At 64.0% G+C, this 20,031-nt stretch overlaps 2 protein-coding genes across 3 annotated transcripts in view; one reads left to right on the top strand and one right to left on the bottom strand.

Annotated features, from left to right (window-relative positions):
* The window catches only part of LOC134044167 (dedicator of cytokinesis protein 2-like), a 44,207-nt gene extending 32,323 nt beyond the window's left edge, over positions 1-11,884 (bottom strand). The window contains exons 1-22 of the mRNA XM_062493272.1: positions 11,845-11,884; positions 10,222-10,305; positions 10,071-10,111; positions 9,775-9,830; positions 9,580-9,673; positions 9,338-9,486; positions 8,858-8,993; positions 8,588-8,742; positions 8,112-8,193; positions 7,065-7,200; positions 6,650-6,725; positions 6,419-6,498; positions 6,120-6,245; positions 5,910-6,034; positions 5,240-5,338; positions 4,736-4,808; positions 4,519-4,622; positions 2,609-2,798; positions 1,646-1,743; positions 1,423-1,512; positions 1,025-1,125; positions 743-877 (exon numbers count right to left, since the gene is read on the bottom strand). Of these exons, the coding sequence (XP_062349256.1) occupies positions 743-877; positions 1,025-1,125; positions 1,423-1,512; positions 1,646-1,743; positions 2,609-2,798; positions 4,519-4,622; positions 4,736-4,808; positions 5,240-5,338; positions 5,910-6,034; positions 6,120-6,245; positions 6,419-6,498; positions 6,650-6,725; positions 7,065-7,200; positions 8,112-8,193; positions 8,588-8,742; positions 8,858-8,993; positions 9,338-9,486; positions 9,580-9,673; positions 9,775-9,830; positions 10,071-10,111; positions 10,222-10,305; positions 11,845-11,884 (2,270 nt within the window). The remainder of the gene's footprint in view (positions 1-742; positions 878-1,024; positions 1,126-1,422; positions 1,513-1,645; positions 1,744-2,608; positions 2,799-4,518; positions 4,623-4,735; positions 4,809-5,239; positions 5,339-5,909; positions 6,035-6,119; positions 6,246-6,418; positions 6,499-6,649; positions 6,726-7,064; positions 7,201-8,111; positions 8,194-8,587; positions 8,743-8,857; positions 8,994-9,337; positions 9,487-9,579; positions 9,674-9,774; positions 9,831-10,070; positions 10,112-10,221; positions 10,306-11,844) is intronic.
* Positions 11,885-14,074: 2,190 nt separating this feature from the next.
* On the top strand, positions 14,075-19,805 carry DQX1 (DEAQ-box RNA dependent ATPase 1). Of its 2 annotated transcripts, XM_062493269.1 has the most exons (11): positions 14,075-14,887; positions 15,980-16,173; positions 16,353-16,728; positions 16,934-17,170; positions 17,372-17,471; positions 17,590-17,745; positions 17,904-18,095; positions 18,187-18,312; positions 18,711-18,901; positions 18,983-19,173; positions 19,246-19,805. In XM_062493269.1, the coding sequence occupies exons 1-11, from the start codon at positions 14,606-14,608 to the stop codon at positions 19,421-19,423; spliced, it is 2,223 nt and encodes a 740-aa protein (XP_062349253.1). In that variant the 5' UTR covers positions 14,075-14,605; the 3' UTR covers positions 19,424-19,805. The 2 variants fall into 2 exon arrangements, with proteins under 2 accessions (XP_062349253.1, XP_062349254.1); XM_062493270.1 differs by lacking the exon at positions 18,187-18,312.
* The last annotated feature ends 226 nt before the right edge of the window (positions 19,806-20,031 follow it).

Genomic DNA, 20,031 nt, shown 5'->3' with positions numbered 1-20,031 from the left:
TGAAACCAGGCCTGTGGGCACTCTGGAGGTGCCTGGGGGTACCTCGACCTTTGAGCCGTGGAGGTGCCCAGCCCATTCCTCTGCTCATCCCAGGATCTCAGCAGGGTTTGGCTCAGAAGGCACCTCACAGACCCTCCAGCTCTACCTTCCTGCTGTGGGCAGGGACACCTCCCACTGACCCTAACTGGGTTTCCTACTGGGAAACTGTACCAGCTGTGCAGGGGCACAGACTGGCCAGGACATTTTGCCATCTCCATTGTGGGAGGATTGTAAGAGCTCATTGGAAATCCCCATCAAGGGTGGCTGGGGCAGAGGTCACCGTGATGCAGGGTCACTGTGGGGTAGGGTCACTGCTGGCCAGAGAGCTCTCCCCACCCCAAGCACAGCCCACCCCCACAGTGGACCAGCATTGCCCAGCAGCATCCAGAGGATGGCTAGAAGCTGAAAACTGCCAGAATCCTCAAGGAGAGGATTCACAGCGATGGAGGAGCCTGCCTGGGGACCAACCAACACAGCAGCATGGCCAGCAGTGATAGGTGCCAACCTGGGTGCCACAGCAGACAGCACCAGGTGGGTTGAGCTGCCATTGCCACAACCCTGGGACTGATGATGGCACTGACACCACTCCCACAGCACAGGGACTCTCACAGAACCTCCCTCCCGCAGACCCCACAGCCAGCAGGGTGCCGGAGCACTGCAGAGCGTGGCACTGGGAGCACTGGGAGCCACTGCCAGCACTTACTGGGCGAAGAGGTGCCGGGAGCGGACGATGAACTTGAAGATGTACTCCAGGGCCTTGAAGGTGTGTGGGAGGGACTCACAGGGCTCCCCCCGCCCTGCCTGCTCCACGTACTGCGTCAGCACCGACAGCAGCTTCCTGCAGGGTGGGATATCCGTGGGCATTCCAGCCCTGTCCCTCCCTGTACCCGCTGTCTCAGCCCCATTCTGGCTGTCCCAGCCCCGTTCCCCATAGTTCCATCTGTCCCAGCCCATCCCTCCCTGTTCCATATCCCCCAGAACGAACTTGTAGGCGAGCGTGGCGCTGAAGTGCTGGCGGATGTAGGCCTCCAGGACCGTGTTGAAATGCTGGAACTTTCTGTCAGCTACCAGCCTCACGATGAAAACCTGTGGGCAGCAGGCAGGGGCATGGCTTGGTGTGGGCAGGGGGATGCATTGGCAGAGCAACAGCCACCCTACCCCACCTTGCCTTGCTGCCATCATTGGGATCACTCTTGTCTTGGTGGGGGAGAAACATCTTTGAATCCCACTGGGATTGTCCCCCCAGAGGGATAGTGTCCCTCAGAACGCAGCCATGCCCTGTGCTGGGTCAGTCAGACCAGCAAACCCCATTGCCCCAGTCCAACCAGTGCCCACTTTGCACTGGGGCTTGGGGGGGCTCAGACCCACACAGGTTCTGCTCACCAGGGCGTCAAACACAAGGGTGTCATAGACATCTGTCTCCGAGTGCTCCATCATGATGGAGAACAGGGCATCCAATGTGTCCTGCAGGAACTGGGGGGACATGAGGGATGTGAGAGCTCAAGTGCTGATCCCAGCATAGCCCAAGGCCCAGCTTCTGGCCATGGTGGGGGCTCGTGGGTGCAGGAACCAGAGAGGGAGGTGGGGGAGCACATCCTAACTGTACCTTGATGACCTCCCCTCCATCCACGTTCATCAGCTTCTGGAGGTTCCCACAGAGCAGGCTGGGCTTGGAGCGCCACTTCAGCAGCCCCAGCAGGTTCACTGGGCAGGAGGAATGGGGCAGTCAGCACTGACCACTCACTGTCAGATCCCAATGTTACCAATCCCCAGCTCCCCCATTCCATCCTCGTCACCCAGGAGCAGCCAGGACGAGCCAGAACCCCCTCACACAACCACTGCTCAGTGCTGAAATCCCCTGATGCCAGGGCCATAAAGCACAAACTTTAAATAGGTCGCGGCTGTGGGAGACAAAATTGTGCTGCAGGAAGGCAATTAATGGAGCAGCCTCATCCCTGACCCCTCCACGTTGAACCACAATGCCCTGGACCCTGCAGCCACGTGTCACCGTGTGTCACATCCCAACACCACAAGGCCATTTCCCCGGAGCCCCCTGCACTTCAGCCAGAGCAGGATGAGCCATTCTCATCTTCCAGCCTTGCAGCAGGTGGGAGGAGAGCCCAGCATGCCCGTGGGTCCTTCCCCTGGCCAAGGGGGATGTGTCAGGGACAAGGGGGCACAAATCTTCTCAGCTGTCCTGACCTGTGTAGAGCAAACCAGGGCTGGAAACTCCCCTGAGCTAAACCAGGCATGGAGGTTAAACCTCAGAGCTCCAATTCCCAGCCCAGTTTTGAAGGAAGGTCATGGAGACTCCTGCAGCCACATTCAAGCAGGAATTCCACTCACTGCTGCTCCTCTCCAAAGGATGGCAGCCCCCCAAAATACCCAGATCGAGCTGATCTCCCCAGGAACAGCCTTGACCATTCTGACCATGGCTAAACAGTAACTGAGCGCTCAGTGTTCCCACTGTTTTCACCTCGAACATCAGAAGTGTGATCCAGCGGTTGGGAACACCACCGGGGAGGGGACACAGCCCCACTTTCCCCCACCATGGGGAACCAGGACTCACCATTCTGGGTCAGCTTGGTGGAGCAGGCGAGCGTGGAGATTTGGAAGCTGTCCCGGGTGGACACGGCTAAACCCGACGCGGCCCCGCTCACACGGAAGGAGGAGCCAGAGAGGAGCTTTGATTCCGACAGGTTCCGCTCCGAGGGCAGGGACAGGTACGCGCTGGCGTCCTCCAGCTTCTTGCTGTCACCCTGCAGGGCACAACACAGGTCACAGCTGGAGCCCCAGGGGACAGGCTTGGCCCCCTGTGTCCCCAGGGGCTCAGGCACACACTGGGACACTGACATGGAGCAGGACACCAGTCCCACAGCATCACTGTCACCCTACATCTCCCACCTGTATGGCCATACCAGGGCCTTCACACCCACAAACCAGCCTGTTTCTGTGTCTAAGCTGAAAATGTTCCATCAGGAGGACTCACTGGGGTGATTCTGAATGATCTTCCCCACTCGTTGGGCAGCCTGGGACATGAGGAAATGACCAGAGCCAGCCAGCCAGGCTGCAGCTCACAGACATCCATCCTTCCCTGCCTGCAGCCTCGAAGGGTGAAACCCCTCAAACTGAAGGTCAGATGGAGGTGACAGTGCTGTCTGCTGTTGGCTTTTCCCCTCCAGGACACCTGCTAGGAGCAGCCAACACACAGGAGCCCTCTGTTCTTCCCAAGGCTGAGCCAGCACAAGGAAAACTGTCTGGAGCTCAGACCAGCTGGAGATCTAGAGATCTGAGCAGCTAAAAGCCCTTCACTCACATTCCTCTGGCAAGCAGAGATAAAAAGATGAAATAGCTTCTGACTCCCAGAATCCAGTCCCCGGTGCCTGCCGGGAAGAGCCGGAGTCAGACAGGGAAGGAACGAAGCAGCTCAAGATGTGGTGGTTCAGGAGGGCAGGGACAGCTCTCTGAGGGGAACAGGGACCCAGAAGGGAGGTGTGGAGGATTTGTTCTCCTAGCAGTGAGGTGTGGGAGGCTTGATCTCACTGCCACAGCCAGCACTGGCACATCCCAAAGGTGCCCAATGCTCCTGCTGTGGAGGGGACAATCCCCAAAGAGCCGGGGACCAGAGCCAGTGCCAAGGGCAAAGGCAGCAGTTAAAGAATTTGGGTCTTTTGCCCAAAAATAAAGCAGGGAGGAGGGACATAATACTTATTTCAAATGTGCAGGAGCCTCGGGGAGGAACAGTGTGGTCTGTCTCTGTCCTGGGTTGCCCTAGCAGGGAGGACCGGTCTGCTCATCCCCCAAAAAAAGGCAGTACTCAGGGAGGGATGTGGCTCTGCCTGGAGGAACTGTGATAATGTTGCCAAAATCAAGAACACTCCCATGCAGCAGCCCAGGGGCAGGGGAGCAGGTGACCCCTAGGGACACTGGAGTTCCATGGCCAGGCAGGGACCATGGAAGGTGTCAACCCACAGGGAAGAGCCCTGGCAGCAGGGACCAGCTCATGCCTCCTGCTCCTCTGGTCACAGCAGCCCCAGTCTGGGGAGGGGATACCAGGTAAGGGGGCAGCACCTTCAGGGCCCCTAAACATTGGAGCTGACTGTGTTTTTCCCAAATGAACAGCGATTTCCCCTCCCCTCCACTCTCTCGGAGCAAGCCCGAGCAGTGCCAGGGCTGGTGAAATCAGGTGAAGCGCAGCCACACCACGGGGACGTTCCCTCCCCGTCACAAACACTTACATCACCTTTTCCCAAACAAAACTTGTCATTCCAAAGGAGCAGAGCAGGGATTGGAGATACTGTGTGCAGGAAGCCCCACCATCAAGGATGGCGAGGACAGCAGGGAGGCACTGCAAATCCTCAGGGACTTTGGGTACGTGCCACCAGCGCTGTGGCTCATTCAGACACTGAGACCCTGGCCCCAGAAGTGCTGCTGTCCCACAGCTCCCCCCACTCTGGGGGCTCTGTGGCCCCCCCATACCTTGTACAGCACCAGGTCGTGCTCCCCATCCCGTAGTGTGGTGCCATCGGGGCGCATCAGCCTCACAAAGGCCATGGAGAAAATCCGCTCGCTCCGGTCCTTGGCTGGGCAGGGACACACAGGGGTGAGGTGAGGGGGACTCAGAGGGGACCAGGGACATACCTGCAGGCAGGGAGAGGCAATGCTGGGAGGAAGGCCTGGAGCAAGGGACACTCACAGTCACTGGAGGAGCGGTGGCGGAAGGTGAACCTCAGGTGGGTCCTGTGAACATCCTCGATGGGAACAGCAATCTGGGTGGAAACGTGTGCCAAGGTGAGGGCAGCGGGCATGGGCTGAGTCCCCACCTGGGCAATGTCCCTCTCTGCCCAGGCAAGGGCTGTGCTGGACCATCCACTGCTGCAAACCAACCCCATATCCTTCCCAGTCAACCAGTGAGACTGAACTGGGGACACTGGGATGGGGACAGGGCTGCAGCACCCATTCCCAGGACCACCCTTCCCAGTGCTGGTAATGCTGGGTGTCCATCAAGGGGTCATGCTGTGACCCTGGCAGCACCTCCATTGTCCCCAAGCTGGGACCAAGGACTGTCCCCAAAAACGCTTGCCCTGAAGGGGACCCCCTGCAGCAGCAGGGTCCTGTGGCACAGGAGGAGCAAGAGCCACAGCCTGGAGGGGCTACAGCCCTGTCCCACCCCAGCTCCTGTGCCTGGGGCTCCCCAGACCTTCAGGGTCTCCATCCAGCGCTGGTGCCGCTGCTGGTAGTAGACAACAGAGCGGTAGTGGCTGGTGGGGCTGTCCCCTGCTCCCGCGTGGATCACGTTCTGCCAGGAGGAGATACCTCGGGATCAGCCCAAATGACCTCGCAGGCAAGAATTCCATCCCACTCCCCAAGCCCCCCTGCCCACACCTTCCTAAACGCTGTCCCCTCCACCTTCGCCAGGCCTGGTGCCACCTCTGAAGGGACACATGGCCCTCTCAGGGCACATCAGGGCTTGGCCCTGTGGATGGAGGATGCATCCCCGGACCAGCCCAGCTGGGCCCTCAGCAATTCCAGCCCATTCCTCAGGAGCCAGCCAAGAATTGGTGTCAGAACACCTGCAAGAGGCAAGAGCCAGCCTGGGGAGGTGACACTCAGGTCTGACCCTTCCTTCCCTACCCCGCCTGTCCTGAGGATGAATGCCTGGGGGCACTGGGGATGGCCCCTGTCCCCAAGGGAGGACAATTTTCTCTCTATCCCTTCACAGCCCTTTCCCATATCTTTATTCTATTCCTAGATCTCTATTCCAGGCAGCTTCAGGGCTCCAGTGGCCCAAGAAGCTGCTCCAGACAATTTTGCTACTGGAGCTGATGGCTCTACCCGAGGTGAGGTGACACAGGGGACACCTGCCGTACCTGCATGACATTTCCTGCCTCGTCACAGACACAGACGGTCACCTCCACATTCTTCTGTGTCTTCTTGTTGCCCTTGTCGAACTCACCCTGCACCAGTGTCAGGTAGATGTCGTTCCTGACATCACCTGGGGGGACATCCCCGTCAGCCAGGTCCTGGCACCATGCTGGCATCCCCAGAGAACCCCAGGTTTGTCTCCCCCCTACACTTGCCTGGCATAATGACCTCCGGGTAGCCCAGTTTGCGAGCCACTGCCGTGCTGCGGTCCACCAGGTGTGGGTGGTCCTTTCTCACCTGGCTCAGGTCTCCCCACAGCATCTTCAGGGACACCCAGAGCCCTGTAGGGACCACAGTGATTTTTTAAGGGCTGACAGCACGGGCTAGGGGAGTCAGGGCCACCAGAGGCCACAGCAAGTCCTCGACCCTGCAGGGACTGCCTTGTGAGACAAGCAGATGGCCCAGGGAAGAGTCTCATGGCACAGCATGGACACAGTGGACACAGGGTCTCTACCTTGTCCCTTGTGATTGATGTCCTTCCCTTCCACCACCTTCCGGATCATATTGTGAAGGAAATCACCATCAGCAGCCACCCTGGAAAAGCCATATTTAGGGGAGAAACCTCTTCTCTGTGATCCTTGCACTTCTTGTCCTCTGGTAGCTGGTGTCCCCATGCCAGCCAGGTCCTGGAGTGCTGCTCCCTGCCCACTGTCCCCGCAGCACTACCCCTGCCCATGGGACTCACAGGTGGACGGGGATGAAGTGCTGCTTGTCCTCATCACTGTCACACATCCCCTTGGTGATGTCGGTGATGTCCATCACTGCAGTGACACAGAGGTGGCACGGTGGCAGGGGGGGCACCCCCAGCCAATGATCCATGCCCAGAACAGGATCGTGGGGGCAGGTGAAGGCAGGGGATCTCCCCAGGGCTGCTCTGGGGACACCTCAGCAGCGCTGTGCTGGGGGTCCCCTGTGTCCCTTGGGCAGGGACGGGGGGTGGCAGTGTGGGGGCAGCCATGCAGAGGGTTGGGGTCTGCAAGCAGGGAAAGGGGACAGTGGGAGCAGCCCAGGGACATCACAGAGTCTGGTGTGGTGGCTGGGGGGGGTGCCAGGGGGGTGGCACGGGAGTCCCTGGGAGTCTCCATGGAGCCCATCCCCACCTGAGATGCCGAAAGGCCGGCGCAGGCCCGTGCTGAGCTTGCGGCTGTGGCTGTCCCGCAGGTCCATGCGCCCCACCCGGATGATCTGGCACACCAGGAACAGCCGCTCCCGCTTCAGGTCCGTGCTGCCCAGATCCTGGGGGGACAGGAGCCGTGTGACTCTTGCAGCACCGCAGGGGACAAGCCAGCGCCAGCGCCAGGTGACGGTGGGGTGCTCAGGGCTGCGCAGGGGGAACCAGTGGGCACAGATGGGTCCCTGCTGCCCTACGCTGTGGGGACAGTGAGCACACAGCCCCGCTGCCCTGGAGGCTTCCGTCCACCCCAGAAGTCCCAAAACCCAGCGATGGGGACAATGCCAGGACCGATGGTCCAAACAGGTCACCCTAGCCCAGGCAGTTTGGCAAGCGGGGGGTAACCTGGCATGGTGTAAGGATGTCAAGGTGGCCCTATACTCCAGCTCCGGAGACACTGGGGAGGGAATCGGATCCCTCGGGTGCTGCCCCTGCGCTAAAACCTTCCAGCGGCGCTAAGGAGAAGGGATAGGGACAAGCCACAACGCGTGGGGACACGCGGGCACATCAGCAGCGAGCAGAGCAGAGGGCGAAGATGGGAGAGAGCCCACGGTCAGCGGAGCCGAAGTGCTGATGCTGCTCATTAACATTGATTTTCCCGGCTCATTTGAATATCGATGGCTCCGCGGAGTCCCGGGGGTCAGCGCTGCGCTGCAGCCACAGCGCTGAGTCAGCGGGTGCCGAGAGGAGTGGGACGAGCGGGGACGGGGCACCGAGAGGGCACCCCGAGACCCCAGCACCGGGAGGGAACCCCGAGGGGCAGCCAGCAACCCCGAGGGGCAGGACGGCGTGTGCCACGTCCCGGCGTCAGGGCAGGGGTCTGCGGAGGGGCTGGGGGTACAGGAGCAGGGGACTGATGGGGGTTCGGCTTCTCGCGGGGGGACACGGGGCACCCGAAATGCCGCGGGTGCCGGCAGATCGGCAGGAAGGGGCGGCAGGAGGCAGCAGCGCAGCTCTCCCCGGGGTCTGCCCTCACCGTGAACACGACCTTGAGGTTGTTGAGCAGCTCGATGTCCTGGGGGACCCCGGTGCTGGCCCAGCGGATCAGGTAGTTCTCGCTGCGGGGTGAGTGATGGTTGAGGTGGGCACCGGGATGACAGAGCCCCTGGCAGCTCCCACCGTACAGACCCCTCAGCCCACCAGCGTCCCCAGTCGCGGCACAGGCACTGGCCCAGCCTGGCTGTCCCAAATCACTGCACTGGCCACCTCACCAGTGCCTGGGGCAGGGCGAGCCGTGGGCTGTCCCACAGGATATGGCTGCATGGCTGGCACACCACAACGAACCCTCCTGCTCTGGAGAAGCCCTTTGGGATGCCCCTTCCCCCTGTGACACCCGCCGGCTCATTCAGGGCTGGGCAGGATGGGCAGCCTGAGGGGAATGCCACAGGGAGCAGCAGGACAAACACCCAGCACAGCACGGCCAGGGGTCTGTCCTGTGCCCTGAGACCCCACCTGATGATGCGCTGCTCGCTGGGGTCATACAGGGCCATGAAGAGCTGCGCCTCCTCCCCGATGTGGCAGACAAAATTGCGGACACGGAGGTAGAGGTTGTGGGAGGGTGAAGCAGCCCCCTGGATGCCATGGCCCGGTGCTGTCTGCTGAGGGCTCTGGGGGGCACGAGGTGGGGGGCACAAGGTGGCTCAGCCCCACAGCTCAGCCCCTGTCACATCCCCTGGCACAGGGGACATCAGGCTTTGGGTACAGGGCCAGCAGCGCCCTCACCGTCTCCTCCTGGATGCGCTGGGTGAGGGTCTGCGCCGCCCTCCTGTGCGCCTGGAAGAGGCTGATGACGCTGGTCCTGTCGGGGTCCAGGATGTTCTCGTCCTCATCTCGCACCACCAGGTCCAGTGCAAGGATCCTGCAGGGGCCAGGATGGAGTGAGGCAGGACACAGGGTCTGTGTGTCCCACCAGGACTCACTTGTCCTTGCACAGGGTCTGAGGGCGCAGGACAGATTAGACTGGGGAAGCGGACAGGAGTTGGCAGCACCAGGAACATTCCTGTCCCAGCCACGGCTTCTCAGACATAGCCCTTAGCCAGGTGGCTTGGTGGCACATTTACTGTCCCAGCCATCACGGGACAGCCAGCTGGGATGATGGGGACACAGGGACAGCCAGCCAGGACACCAGGGAGCACACCCTAGCACCACACAGCCTGTGCCAGAGGCAGATTTGAGGTCCCTGTGCCCTGTCCCCGCCCTCACTTGTTGCCGTAGTCCATCTTGCCGGTCACCTCCTTTCTGAGCCGCAGGAGCTGGTCCTTGGGCAGTGTCCCCGAGAGCAGCTGCGAGCGCTGCTCCATCAGCTCCTGCATCATCCTCTTCACCTGTCCATACCGCTCCATCTGCCCGGCCTGCGGCAGCACCACAAGGTCACCGGGGTCACAAGAGGTGCCCCACCCCGCTCTGAGATCCCTGCCCCCGACACACAGACCCTCGTCCCTCACCACATAGAGCTGCTTCCAGATGGTGGCCCATTCCCTCAGCGTGGTGGTGATCTCCTGCACCATGGGGGTGCTCTCCTCCATGCTCTCCTCCACCCTGGGGGAGGCACAGGGATCCCTGGAGCACCACAGCACTGCAGGGACCCCGCACGTGGCGCAAGGTGGAGCCCATCATTCTTGCCTGTGCCCTGTACCTACCCCCGCTGCTCCAACACGGCGCCCTTCAGCCGGATCAGCGAGGCCGGGAAGATGCCCTGAAGGAGCCAGAGCCGTCGGCACCCCGAAGCTGGAAGATGTCCCTCAGGGGGGCACAGCTGGGGACTCCCAATGCCACAGGGTGCCCAGCCTTGCTCCCTGCAAGCCCCGACATTCCCCCGGGGACAGGGCAAGCTGCTGTCCATGCCCCCTCTGCCCACGCAGAAACCCAGCAGGGATAGGCAAAGCCACCAGCAGTGCCCCTCCTGCCTCCAAAACCCCAGCACGTCCTCACCTACCCGGGCAGCCCTGTTCCGGAGCGAGTACCCGCAGTACCAGCCTGTGAAGGGAGGGGACATCGTCAGCCAGGCTGGGAGTCCTGACCCCTGCTGCAGGGAAAAAGGAGGGTGCAAGAACCCACGCTGGGGAGTACCTGGGGGTCCCCCTTACCCTCGGAGGCCCGCAGGATGTGCACCATCTCCCCGATCTGCAGCGGGAGGTGATGCTCCTTGGTGCGCGGGAAGTTCCACACGGCTGTGAAAAGAGGGGCTAGGAGTTGGGATCCCTGCCGGGAGCCCCTCACCAGCCCCCAGGCCCTGTGCACCAGCACCCCATAGCCAGACCCCACGGGCTGCGTGCCCCCCACAGCACCCCAGCAGGCTCCTTTCAGCCCTGAGAGATGAGGCAGAGCTCCAGCCCCACAAACAGCGTGTGACCCCCAAACACTCCGACTCCGCACCCCAGGAGAGCCACAGCACAGCCCACAAAGGGCCGGGCACAGCAGAAGCCCCCAGCCCCCTTTTGGCACTCAGGGGTCCCTTATGGGACCCTTCCCCCTGCCTGCTACCCACACCCTGGTGAGTCCTGCTCCTGGCACAGGCAGTGCAGGGGGGCAAGTGCCAGCTGAGCCCCTGCCCAGGGCTGGTGGCCCAGGGACAGGACTGTCTGGGGACAGCAGAGCTGTTAGCGGGGGAGGGGGGCGGTGGGGACAGGAGCTTTCTGGTGGCCAGCCGCTTCCTGCCCAGCTGCGCTGTGGTTGTCCCTGTTGCTATTTCTGGGCCCAGGGACAGCTTTGGGGCAGGCAGACCTGGTTTGGCCCCCAGATGGGGAGAGAGTCCCTACATCCGGGGATCCCTACTAGGACCATGCCTGTGCCTACCCCGAGTCCCAAGCCAGGGCCAGCTCATACTGCAGCACCCCCAGACCCGCCTGACTCATTGGGACCTCTCAGGCTGACCCTCACACCTTGGGGCACTGGGAGCCCCAAGACCCCATAGTACTCCTCCCATCACCCTGAACTCCCCACGAAGACCCTGAGCCAGCTGGGACCAGCAGCAGCTCAGCTCTCACTCAGGTGCTGCCCAGGACCCTGCAGCAGCTCAGCCCTTGCTCCAGCACTGCAAAAAGTGAAAGGGAAGGGTGCAGGAAACAGCCCCACAAGAAACGGGAAGAAACACAGGGCTGCCAGAGCCAGCAGAAGCTGGGGGTACTGCGGGGAGTGGGGGCGCCCAGGGCTGGTGCAGAGCATGGGGAGCCCAAGCTGAGGGTGCTGCAAGGAATTGGGTTGCCCAGGGTTTTGCCATCACCAACACCAAGGCAACTGCAAAGCCCCAGCTGGAACCTGAGGAAAATTATTGGGGTATCTCAAGGCTCCCCCAGAGCCTCAGCAGCCGGGCTGAGCCCAGACCCACAGCCTGGAGGGACTGGAACCATCCCAGTGCTTCCCACCCCCACCAGCACCAGCTCTGAAGCCTCCTGGTGCGTGAGTCCTGCTGGCACCTGTCCTGCTTGGCCCCTGTCCCTGAGCCTTCTGTCACCAGCCCTGCAGCTCTCGCTACCCCTGTTTGTTCCTGCACCCAGACAGCACCAACACCAGCACCGCAGGGATCTGGCCCTCTCCTTGCATCACCTCACAATGGCACCAGCTTGGCTGCCATCACCCAGCTGCCACCACCAGAGCCAGGGGGGGACCGTGGATGTCACCTCATCCTGAGCACCCCATTCTGCCAGCCCTGTGCCCCTCCAGCCGAGTGGAAACCCCCACAGGGCCCAGCGCCTGCAGCCCCCACTCACCCACGCCATACTTCTCCTTGGTGGGCAGCCAGGGCGCCATGGCCACCGGGGCTGTGCCGTGGGGACCGGGGTGCTGCAGGGCCACTGGTGGTTCCTCCTGTCACACTCCGTGTCACGTGTACCCCCAGCTTGTGAAACCTCCGCTTCCTCAGTGCACTCTGAGCGTGGGGTCCCACTCCACCATCCTGCCCTTGCCACATGACGGAGCAGCGTGGTGGGGATGGAGCCCCCGGGACCCCCACACCACGCACACAAGGGTCTGGGTTCGGGGTCACTGCCAAGATGGTTCTGGTCACTGGAGTTGGTCATGTGGTGGCACGGTGACCCCTTTGGGTGAGCACCATTGCTGGAGCCCCCAGCCAGCAGGACATAGGGCTGGAACTGAGAGCATGGAGTTCTCCAGCCACACCATGGCACAAAGAGCTATGTGGGGCTGTGGGCCTGTGCTAGCCATGAGATTCCCAACCACCACTGAGACAAAGTTTCTGCCATCGTGGCTGGGTCTGGCTTGTCCACATTTCCATCCCTGTTACCTCGGAGCACCAGGTCCAGCTGTGCCAGTGCTAGCTCTGTGCTCTGTCCAGCCCTGTCCAGCTCCTGCAGCACCAGGCGAGCGCATGGAGCAAAGGTTCAGCACCAGCCACTTCCTTCCTCCTGCTGGCTGCACTTGGCTGTCCAACACTGGTGGCTCCACAGGGATGAGGGTCAGCCAAGCTCTCAGCCCCTCATGGCCATGCTGCCCTGGGACCCTCAGAGCCCCCTGAATCCTGCTGCTGCTCCCACAGATTTACACAGGTCTCTCTTCAGCAGCCCCTTGGAGCCAGCACTCGGCTCCTTCCCTGCATGACCTTAAACCCCTCCCTGCAACCTGAGCCTGCTCTGGGGTCACCTCTGGTGGAGCCTCCCTACCCTGCAGGTCACCCCCAGCCCCAGGACAGACCCCCTCCTCCCCCACCCCGACCAAAAACCGGCCTTGAGAAGAGCCGGAGGGCAAGGAGAGCCCGGCGGGAGAGAGACACCGGGTGGGTGTGGGATCAGCCAAAACCGGCCATAATGCGATCCTACCGGGCCGCTCCGGTGTCACCGCCCGGGCCGAGGTGCGAGGGCGGGACACGCAGGAGCTAGAGCAGCCGCCGGAGCCTCCACCCCGCACGGCAAAGCCCGGGATCTGCCGCCAGATCCCCGCCACTTCACGGACCTGCCCGCCCCGGGGCTGGCAGCACCGGGGGTGAGCAGAAAGAAATGTGGCACGGGCACCGGCGTGCAGGGACTGCCGGGGCTCTCGGAGAGCAGGAACCGCAGGCGTGGCGCTTCCCGCAGCCTCCGACGTTCCCGGTTCCCGATTTCCGCAGTCCCGGGGCCAGCAGGCACCGCTCGGTCCCCACCCGGCGCTGCCCGGTGCGCGGTCCCTGCGCGGTGCCCGGCTCTGCCCCGCGGCCCCGGCGGGAGCTTTGGCCGGGCCGGGCCGTCCGGGCCGTTCGCCGGTCAGGGAGCTCCACCTGCCGGTACCGCCGGGAGCCGCGGCGGCCGAGGGAGCTGCTCTGGGTGCGAAACACCGGTACGGGATGTCCTGCATGGGGATGCCCGGCACGGGGATGCCCGGCCCCGATACACCCAGTGCTGGTACGAGATGCGCCACTCCGGCAGCAGGATGCCCAGCAGCAGTATAATCAGCACCATTACGGGATGCTCCGGTACGGAAGATCCGACACCGGTACGGGATGCCCGGCACCGGTACACTCGACAGTAGTATAGGATGTCCCGAATGAGGATGCCCGGCACTGCTACGGGATGCGCCGGTAGAAGACGCCGGCTGCGGCACGCCCGGTCCCGCACTGGGATGCCCAGATCCAGTACAGGATGCCCCGCACCGGCACCGAGATGTCCGGTACCGTGAAGCCAAATCCGATTAAGGGCTGCGGACGGCCTAGGGCTGCAGCCGCGCCCGGCTCGGAGCCGCACAAAGGAGCTGGCAGCGGAGGACACCGGGCCGGGCAGAGCCGCTACCGGAGGCGGGAGCGGTACCGGGGGTGCCGGAGGCCCCGTCCGGTCCCGTCCCGCCGCCACATCCGGGGACCGCCCGGCGCGGGCGGTGATTGGCTGCCGCGGGCGGGGCACGTGACGCTACGTGTTTCACGTGACCGTGCCCCCCGGCAGGGCCCGCGGTGGCGCGCGCAGGTGAGCGGCGGGACCGGAACCGGAACCGGGGCCGGAACCGGGGCCGCGGCTCAGGGGGATGCTGGCGACCCGCCCCTGACCCGCCCGCCCGCTCCGCTCCGCTGAGGTTCGGCCCGGTGCCGGTGTTCAGGTGCCCGGTCCGGACCGGCCCGTACAGGTGCTCCGCCGACCCGGTCGGCCCGTGTCGTTCGGGACCGACCCTCCCAAGGTGTCCGCCCTGTCCCACAACCCCTGTACCCTGCCTTAGTCCGGTCTCCACGCACAGTCCTGCCCGGTCTGCGCACTCTGCTCGATCCTGCGGGGCTCTTGCCCCATCCCTTTTCCCCGGTTCCCTGCCCGATCTCCCGGTCCCCCACACTCCGGTTCTGTTCCTGGTCTCCGCGGCCCTGTCGCCCTTCCACACCTGTCCGTGCCCCTGTGCCCGCATCCCTCGCCCATCCCGGGTATCCGCGGGTCCCCCCTCCCCGTGGGACGGGACGTGGCACTGGGCTGCACCGGGCTCCTTCCCGGGACGTAGGCGAGGGTGGGTCAGCGCCGGTCCCGCTCCACCCCTGCCCGCCCTCGCAGCTCCGGTGTCCCCGCCATGGCCGGCTCCGGGGCCCCGGGTCCCCTGCCCGGGCCGAGCGGCTCCGGCTCCGCGCTGGAGGAGGAGGAGGAGGATGAAGACCCGTCCCTGGGCTGCGACGGCGACCTGGAGGTGAACCCCTACGATGGGCTGCCCTTCTCGTCCCGCTACTACGAGCTGCTGCGGCAGCGCCGTGAGCTGCCGGTCTGGACTACCAAGTACAGCTTCATGGAACACCTGGAGGGCAACAGCGGCATCGTGCTGGTGTCCGGACCCCCCGGCACCGGCAAGAGCACACAGGTGAGGGCTAGGGCAGCTGGGGTGCCCGGCCGCGCCGGGGGCTGCGTGTGGATCCTCCCTGACCCCATGGCAGCGCCTGATCCCGAGAGGGTGCGGGGCCCCCAGGAATGCTGCGCTGAGCCCGGCGGGGTGGGCAGGCACCGTGATTTGCTGGGACCGGCACTGGGCCCCAGGCAAATCTGCAGCACCAGCCGGGAAATGCTACCATGGGAGCGGCTGGCACGGGAGGTGGCTGCAGGGGAGGGGAATGGCCCCTCCCGGAGCTGGGCCTGGTACAGGGGCAGCGGCAGGGCTGGGGTGCCCAAATCCCTCCCGGCTGCCCCGGGGAGCTGGTCCCAGCCGCTGGTGACACGGGGACAGCACCTGGCAGACTTTGACCTGAGAAAGGATTGCAGGGAGCGGCGGCACAGCTGTGGCTGCTGTGGGGCCGGAATGGGCTGGGTTGCCGCAGGCTATCAGGGTGTTTGCTCTGGGCTTGAGGTGCTCAGTCAAATCACCTCCCTGGGTGTGATCTGCTGAGTTGCTGGGCTGGGCTGGCACTGCCAGATTTGGGGAACAAAGCCCCTGTGCGGGCCCCAGGGCCAGTGGTTTTGGGTGCAGCACCCTGCCTGCAGTCCCTGCAGGGCCCTGGGGACACTGAGGCACTGGCACTGCTCGTGGGGGGGCTCAGAGGTGACGGAAGCAGGACTCGGGTCTCTGGTGTCAAAGGGACATCCACATGGCCTTGGCACTGTCCCACACTGTGAGGCCAGGCACTTGGCCAGCAGCTGTTCCCTGGTGATCCCTTCCCTGTCTCTCTGTGGGGCTTTCCAGGCCATTGTCCCCTGTCCCTAATGTGAGAGCAGGGTCGTGGTGTCCCACACCGGGGCAGGAAGCTGAAGCTGTGGGGCCATGGCACTCCTGGTACAGACTGTAGGGCTCACCAGCAGTGGGGAGGAAAGGTCCTGCCTGAGCTATGAGTGCCTCTGGACAGCCCCTTGCCCTGGAGATACTGCAGCCAGATCCGTGGGGAGGGTTCCTGTGCCCTTTGGAGGAGCATGGCAGGGAGGGGACAGTCCTGGAACCACGCTGCCCCATGCCCTGTCCCCCCAGATCCCTCAGTGGTGCGCCGAGTACGCCCTGTCCTTGCGGTTCGCCCACGGGCTGGTGGCCTGCACCCAGCCCCACAGCCTGGCCGCCCTCAGCCTCTCCCTGCGCGTGGCCGACGAGATGGACCTGAACCTGGGCCATGAGGTGGGCTACTGCGTGCCACACGAGGACTGCTGCACCGCCGACACCATCCTCAGGTACGGGAGGGATAGCGGGGCCCGCGCTGGGAGCACAGAGCCTTAATCCCGCTGAGCTCCACTTAATCCCTTAATCCAGCCTGGCCTCAATGGAAGGCGGTGCGGGCTGCTCTGGGGAGGGGGGGTGAGGCGTTCCCCCCCAGCCAGGGGTCCGTGCTGATGGGGTGGGGCCGTGGCAGGTTCTGTTCGGATGAGATGCTGCTGCGGGAGATGACGTCGGACCCGCTGCTGCGGCAGTACGGGGTGGTGGTGCTGGATGAGGTGCAGGAGCGCACGGTGCCCACGGATGCGCTGCTGGGGCTGCTCAAGGACGTGCTGCACCAGCGCCCGGCCCTGCGGCTCGTGGTGGTCACCTCGCCCGCCCTGGAGCCGCGGCTGCGCGCTTTCTGTGGGGACCCCCCCGTGGTACGGGTCCCGGGGCACGGCTCCCTGCCACAGCTGCTCTACCGGGAGCCGCCAGCCCATGGGAGTGTGGCTGCTGCCTGCCAGGCTGTCTTGGACATCCACCGGCGCCAGGAGCCCGGCCACATCCTCGTCTTCCTGGCCAGCGAGCAGGTGGGCTGATGGGGGAACAGGGCAGGGGAACTTTGGGGTGTCCCTCTCAATGGGGAGCCCAAAGGATGGCTGGGGTTAAGCTGGGGGAGCCAGGACTCCTTTGCAGTGGGAGGTGAATGCGGGACATGGTGCAGCAACCTGACGTGAGCATGGGGACACTGCAGGTGTCAGCAGGTGTCACCTGTGCCCCATTGTCCTTGCCCAGGAGATCTCCGAGTGCTGCAGTGCCATCCAGACAGAGGCCATGGCGCTGAGCCCGGCGCTGGGCCTGCTGCTGGTGCTGCCGCTGCACCCCGGAGTGGGCCGGGCCGCACAGCGACTCTACGAGACGCCCGAGGAGAGCCGGGAGCGGCGTGTCATTGTCACCCACTGGCTTGGGGACTCGTCCTTCTCGCTGGGTACCGTGCGCTTCATCATCGACTCGGGGCTGGAGCTGCGCAGCGTGAGTGGGACAGGGCACGGGTGAGGGTCTGGGTCTGCCCTGGGGCGCGGTGGGATGTGGGATCCTTCCTGCCGTGATCTTCCAGGCTCAAAGGAGGGATCTGCCCCGGGAAAGTGGCAGTGGTGGCCCTGCACTGGCAGGTGAGGGGCCTTGGGGAATGGCAGGGGTCCCCTGCAGTGTCTCACTCACAGCCTCCTGCAGGTGTACAACCCCCGAATCCGCGCCGAGTCGCAGGTGCTGCGGCCCATCAGCCGGAGCCAGGCCGAGTCACGCATGCAGCGAGCCTCTGGCAGCCCCCCAGGTGAGACCCCTGCTCCAATGTCCCCCCCTCAGGACTGGCAGCAGCCCCTGGCCCAGCATTGTCCCCACCTGCTTGTGCCACAGCCCTGTCCGTGTCCCTCATGGCCTCTCTCCTGCAGGCACCTGCCTGCGCCTGTACTCAGAGGCCTTTGAGCAGCGCCTGCCCCCCAGCCCTGCTCCCCACGTTAGCGAGACAAGCCTGAGCCGTCTCGTGCTGCTGCTGAAGCGCCTGGACATCGCCGACATGGGCCAGTGTGACTTCCTTGACCGCCCAGGTAGAGCCCATGAGGGCCAGGAATGGCGTGGGGGGCTGGAGCAGATGGGGCAGCCATGGCTGTGGCCATCACTACGGCCTGGGTTGCCTCTGGAGAGGGACTGGGGGCCTGACAGGTGAAGGACAGAGTGGGCAAAGCTGCCTGATGTCCCACCGCAGCCCCCGAGTCACTGATGCAAGCGTTGGAGGACCTGGACTACCTGGCAGCCCTGGATGACGATGGGAATCTGTCAGAGGTGGGGATCATCATGTCGGAGTTCCCACTGGACCCGCAGCTGGCCAAGGCCCTCATCGCCTCCTGCGAGTTCGACTGCGTGGAGGAGATGGTCAGCCTGGCTGCCATGCTCACAGGTACCGTGTGGGGGGCATGGGGTGGCCCTCAGGAGCCAGCACTGCCAGGGAGGTGCTGGGGACACACAGTGACCCCCCTGCCCACCCCCAGCATCCCCCTGCTTCGTCCCCCTGTCCACGCACCTGGAGGAGGCTGTGGCCCTGCGCCGGCGGGTGCTGCTGCACCCCAATGGAGACCACTTCACCCTCATCAACATCTTCAATGCCTTCCAGCAGCGTGAGTGTGGGCAGGAGCTGGGGGGCTTGCACCCCTGTGGGCATCCCACAGGCTCCTTTGTGTCCCCTGTATCCCCTGCTCCTCCTGGTGTCCCACACCCCCTTATGTGTCCCCTGCCCTGGAGCTACATTCCTGACCCCATCCCAGTGCCCAGCCTGGCTGGGGGAGGATCTGGGGGATTCCAGCTCTAGCCTGGGGGCTGTGCCCTTTGCTAGATCCCTGTCACCACTGTTTGAAGGGGTCAGCAGTGCTTCCGTGGTCTCCAAGCCCCCAGCCTAGCAGGCTCTCCGTTCCCCTGTCGCCATCCCCCTGGTACCACTGTCCTGTGCCTGTCACATCGTGGCCCGCACTGCGCCGTCCATGTCCCCACATCACTGACCCCGCTGTCCCTCCTGCAGACACAGGGGATGAGGGCTGGTGCCGGAAGCACGGGGTGTGTGCCGAGGCGCTGCGCCTGGCGGGCACCGTGCGCGCGGAGCTGCTCGAGGTCATGCGCCGCATCGAGCTCCCGGTCTCGCCACCCGCCTTTGGCTCCGACGCCAACGCCCTCAACATCCAGCGGGCCCTCATCTCTGGATACTTCCTCAAGGTGGGTCCAGGGGGCTGTGAGGAGTTACGGGGGTGCTAGGGGCGTGTGCCAGCCACCCCACTTTCTCCTGGTCCCTCCCAGGTCGCCCGAGACATCGACGGCTCCGGCAACTACGTGATGCTGACACACAAGCATGTGGCCCACCTGGCCCCTGCCTGCGGGTACCTTCTGCGGCCACCCCCGCGCCGCCTGCCCCCCTGGGTGCTCTACCACGAGTTCACCATCTCTCAGGACAACTGCTTGCGTGTGGTCTCAGAGATCCAGCCCCAAATGTGAGAGGAGGGAGAGTGACAGGTCCTTACAGGGGATCCCTAGAGCTGGCTGACCCCAACTTGTCCTCACAGGCTGGTGGAGTTGGCCCCGCAGTACTACCTGAGCAACCTGCCACCCAGCGAGGGTCGGGACCTGCTGATGGAGCTGCGGGAGAAGGTGGTGGCAGCAGAGGATGCGCCGACAGAGCCGGAACTGGCAGAGGCGGCCAGACACGAGCATGAGCAGGGGGACGTCTGTGTCCTGCAGTGAGCCGGAGCACCGGAGCCCCGTGGTGGGGCTGCCTGGGATTGGCCATGACCCTGGGGATAGGGGAGCCCCGGGGAGGCCCCAGGGGGGGCTGTATGGCTGCAGGGGCTGTCCCGGGTCCCAGGGAGGCGTGGGCACTGCCTCAGCGCTGCGCCGCAATCAGTCGAGGGCCAGCGGCTGTGGGACCACCCTGGCACCTCAGAGTGTGGACTGGGGAGCGCTGGCCCTGGCCAGGGGAGTTGTGTGGGCCCTCCCCACTAGGCTCCTTCACCCCATCTTTCCAGGGGGTCTGTGGAGCTGGAGGCATCACCTGTCCTGCTCCCCCCACATCCGGCACCGAGGGGCCATGCACGGGTCCCTCCTGTATAAAGTTTTGTGACTTTTACTCCTGGTTTTGTGTCCATGACTGCAGCGAGGGGTCCAGCCAGGGTGGGGTCCATCCTGGCGAGGGACATCACGACAGGGGCATCTGGCTGGGATGGTCTCTACCTGCTCTTCCCTTCTCCTGGGGATGGTTTCTGTCTGTGAGGCTTCACTGCCCTTCTTTGGGATGGTTGCTGTCTGTGAGCTCTCTCTCCCCTCCCACCCTTGTTTCGGGTGCCAGGCAGGGG

Source organism: Cinclus cinclus, chromosome 5 (assembly GCF_963662255.1).
Source record: "Cinclus cinclus chromosome 5, bCinCin1.1, whole genome shotgun sequence".
Taxonomy (NCBI): domain Eukaryota; kingdom Metazoa; phylum Chordata; class Aves; order Passeriformes; family Cinclidae; genus Cinclus; species Cinclus cinclus.
Note: the sequence above shows the minus strand (reverse complement) of the source record. Positions and strands in the feature narration are given on the sequence as shown.